Here is a 4015-nt window from a genome sequence, read left to right as displayed (position 1 = left end):
TTTTTTTTTTTTTTTTTTTACTGTTTTTATTTATTTTTGGGAGAGAGAGAGTATGAGCAGGGGAGGGTCAGAGAGAGAGGGAGACACAGAATCTGAAGACAGGCTCCAGGCTCTGAGCTAGCTGTCAGCACAGAGCCCAACGCCGGGCTTGAACCCACAAACTGAGATCATGACCTGAGCCAAAGCCGGATGCTCAACCAACTGAGCCACCCCGGCACCAGAGAAGATGAGATTTTGTGCAGAGGTGGAGTTAGCCACAGAAGCAGAAACAGCTCATCTATAGTGAGAGAAGAGATGACCACCAAAGCATAGAGGTTTCCTGATTGTTCTTTTTCCTACCAATTAAAATGGAAACAACTCAGTATAAAGGTTAACTGAGTATAAAGGTTAGGGGAGAAATTGTTAGAATTTTGAGGATGGGTGAAAGTGTATGAAATATTCATTAAAAGAACAGAAAGTGAATGGACTTAGAAAAATGTATAGTATTTGGTAAGCAACATTGTGGACCCACTTGAAGTTCCTACTCATAAATTGAGGGCAAGACTAGACAACATGGTTTTGTACTTTTCTCCTGCCAAGAATAAATACATGGATATTGAGTAAGTTAATCGATTTTTACCAAATGAGTAATTCGAAGTGAGGGGTATAGGAGATGAAGACATATGCGAGGGAGTGATTATAGTAATTACCATGGCCATGAAGGATGGACCCTTAGATCCACTGTAGGCTTGTTGGAGAGTACTGGGGGGAAAGGGATGATGGTAACACAATAGGATGTTGGAAATTATTATTGCAAGGGTTATAGTTTTTGGAATTGATGAGGTCTAGATGAGGCAGTAGAAATGGATGGCCGAACTACAGTGTCAGGCACAGAAAGAGAAGATATCATGGATCTGACGAGCCAAAGTGTTGGAAGAATTGTCTATATGTATATTATAATTACCAAGTAAGAGACAGTATCAGTGAGCCAGGGGCTAAAAATCTTAAAGAAATGAAGAGAAAGAAATAAAATATCCATAGGCAATGGCAACAAGAAATGATGGGTAGTAAATTGTCAAATAACCTGAAATTCAAAGATTGGTTAGAAGAGTGTAGAAATGATAATGAGGACCATACAACTCATACTCCATCCACTTGTAAATTCCGTGAGTATGAAAGATAAACACAAGCATAAGAGAGTGAAGGAAGGTTTAGAGAAGAGGTTATAAGACTAACGGAAATTTTGCTGCTGGCCGACTGATTTCCAGATGGCACAGTGGTCATAAAGAGAAGAAGGAAATTGTATTTTATTTAGGGATGAATTTCACCCACCTTACCAGATGAGACCTTTTCTATTTATTAAAATTTAAATATGAATTTTCATGGGGAATTTTCAACCTTAGAAATGGCTAGATGAGAATGAATATAGGCCAGCCACCATATGCTCTTTTCCATTTAGTATTGGAGAAACAGTAGCCTTACAGTAAACTGAAAATTTTAATTATCTTTAAAATATTTATAATATTTGTCACAGAGATTTCACTAATTTCTAATAAAACTTAATTTTTCCCCTACAAAAAATATAAGACAGAATGAACTTGTGAAATTTGCCCTATCCTCCCACTGAGTCTTCATTATGATCATTATTACTCTTAAGTATTTGAATGCCCATGTCCTCACCTGTGTGTATGTCCATAAAAGAATGGTATTGTTTCATCCTTGTGTCTTTAGCTTGTGGTAATGATGCTGGACATGTAGATACGCCATAAATATTTGTCATTTGAATGAATAGAAAAGTGTGATTGGATCAGTTTTGTAGAAAGAGCTTGGTTATTCAAATATTTCTCAAAGGATTAACTGAGAAGACTTCATTCTTGTGATTTTATCTAGTATAGAAGTAGTTCATTGATATTTTTATTTAACAATTCATAAAGGCAAGAAAAGATTAATAAAACATACTAGTATAAGTTTTTGGAAATGTGTTAGGAATAATTTCATTTTTCCTGGAAATAAGTAGGAAGCATGTTTTGAGGTTGGTTTGTTTTTTTTTAATCTTCAAATTTATAATTGTAAAGACAACTTTAAAAAGAAAAAACCTTTGAAGCACTTATATTTGAAAATATAATGGAACTCCTGAGTGGCTCAGTCAGTTAAGCATCCAACTTTGGCTCAGGGCATGATCTCACAGTTTGTGAGTTCAAGATCTCACAGTTCATGAGTTCAAGCCCCACATCAGGCTCTGTGCTAACAGCTCAGAGCCTGGAGCCTGCTTCAGATTCTGTGTCTCCCTCTCTCTCTGCCCCTCCCCTGCTTGCACTCTGTCTCTTTTTCTCTAAAATAAGCAAACATTAAAAAAAAATTTTAATCTGCATTTCCATAGTATAATTGGCCTAAGAGGCATAAATTAGATAGCATTCTTTGCTATTAAAATATTACATCTGTAAATCTTAAGCCAAAGTGGAAGTAGGTAGAAGGTAAACACTGCCACCAAGTGGTGGTATTCAGAATCTATAGTGACATGGACATTGATAATTGGCCATTTTTTTCTAACAGTTTCCCATCCAATTATTGTAACAACAATCAGACTTCTGTGGCACCTGTACCATCTGCTTCACCGAATGTGATTGGTTCTTCTGCCTTGACTTCAACAAGTGGTCTGGTAATGACCTCCCCTTCCAACCTCATTGACCTTAAGGAGTCCAGCGGCAGCAGGAAGGCCAGGGTTCTGTATGATTATGATGCTGCAAACAGTAGTGAATTATCACTTCTGGCAGATGAGGTGAGTAATACATGGGTGTAAGAAAACTGTATCATAGATTGACGTACCTTCTAGTATTATAATAAAATGCAGATTCCTTATTACTTTGGACGTAGTTTATCATGAATGCTTTTGGAGATTTAAGATGGTTATATCAACATTTTATAAAAATTTTAACTACTATTTAACAAAATAGAATAGCACCAATTTAAAGCTTTTAGCTGCTAAGTATGTAGAAGTTTTCTAAAACTGCCTCTAATAAAATCCTTTATCTTTCAGCAAAATTAACAGTGCTTAAAGAACTTTGATAATGAATAGTTTAAACAAGTTACAAATGGTTATTTTCTAACATAGTTAATAACTGGAAATATTTTATTTTGTAGGTGATCACTGTGTTCAGTGTCGTTGGAATGGATTCAGACTGGCTAATGGGGGAAAGGGGAAACCAGAAGGGCAGGGTGCCAATTACCTACTTAGAACTGCTCAATTAAATAGGTGGACTATGGAAAGATTACCCATCATGACACCAGTATTTATATACAGTTAACTCTAAATAACGCAGGTTTAAGTATCTTCCATGTTAGTGTTTTTAGGAGACTGAAAAGAAATACCAGCCACCAGAAACCAGCCTTTCTGCCAGTAAAATTGCATGGTAAATATTTCGTTACAGAATTTATGTTAGTGCTTTCATGCCAAGAATGTTTTCTTACAAAATTCTCTTTCTACTGAGGTTTCACTAATAAGCAGCTTCTACTTTTGAGCTCCAACTTAAAGCAGAAGAACTGTTTTCTACTGAATTTTTTCATTAATGGCAAGCTTTTCCTTTTATGTAAAATAAATTTATTGTGAATTGATATCAGTGACTCATTTTTTAGGTATAATTTAATAGCCAAAGAATAAAGTTCAAAGTTTCTTTTAAACTGTTGGTTTAAAAAGAGCTCTAGGTTATAAGCCTCTTTTGTGAAAAATCTATTTCTGAATGTTTCCATAAACATTATACCATGTTTACCTTGTTTTCCAACAGAAATGGAGTGATTTCAATATTGTATCTCAGTGGTTTATTTTGGAGGTTTGTTGAGGGGGGGAGTAATTAAACACTACTGAATGATTTCTTTTAAATTTAAGAACAAGTAATCCTTGAAAAGGATTACCATATTTCTCTGGTGTATTTTTAAGGTTCTAGAATATCTGGAACAAGTTCAGTTTGCTAAACAATGTGCTTAAGATTCTTTAATTGGCACAATTTAATGCATAATCAGAATTGGATCTGTTAAGAAC

General features: G+C 35.2%; 1 protein-coding gene across 3 annotated transcripts in view; it reads left to right on the top strand.

Annotated features, from left to right (window-relative positions):
• SH3GLB1 (SH3 domain containing GRB2 like, endophilin B1) overlaps positions 1-3593 on the top strand; it is a 34525-nt gene extending 30932 nt beyond the window's left edge. For all 3 annotated transcript variants that reach the window (XM_029946842.1, XM_029946841.1, XM_029946843.1), the window contains 2 exons: positions 2533-2758; positions 3121-3593. In XM_029946842.1, the coding sequence (XP_029802702.1) occupies positions 2533-2758; positions 3121-3228 (334 nt within the window). In that variant the 3' untranslated portion in view covers positions 3229-3593. The remainder of the gene's footprint in view (positions 1-2532; positions 2759-3120) is intronic.
• Positions 3594-4015: the final 422 nt, after the last annotated feature.

Source organism: Suricata suricatta, chromosome 8, assembly GCF_006229205.1.
Source record: "Suricata suricatta isolate VVHF042 chromosome 8, meerkat_22Aug2017_6uvM2_HiC, whole genome shotgun sequence".
Taxonomy (NCBI): domain Eukaryota; kingdom Metazoa; phylum Chordata; class Mammalia; order Carnivora; family Herpestidae; genus Suricata; species Suricata suricatta.
Note: the sequence above shows the minus strand (reverse complement) of the source record. Positions and strands in the feature narration are given on the sequence as shown.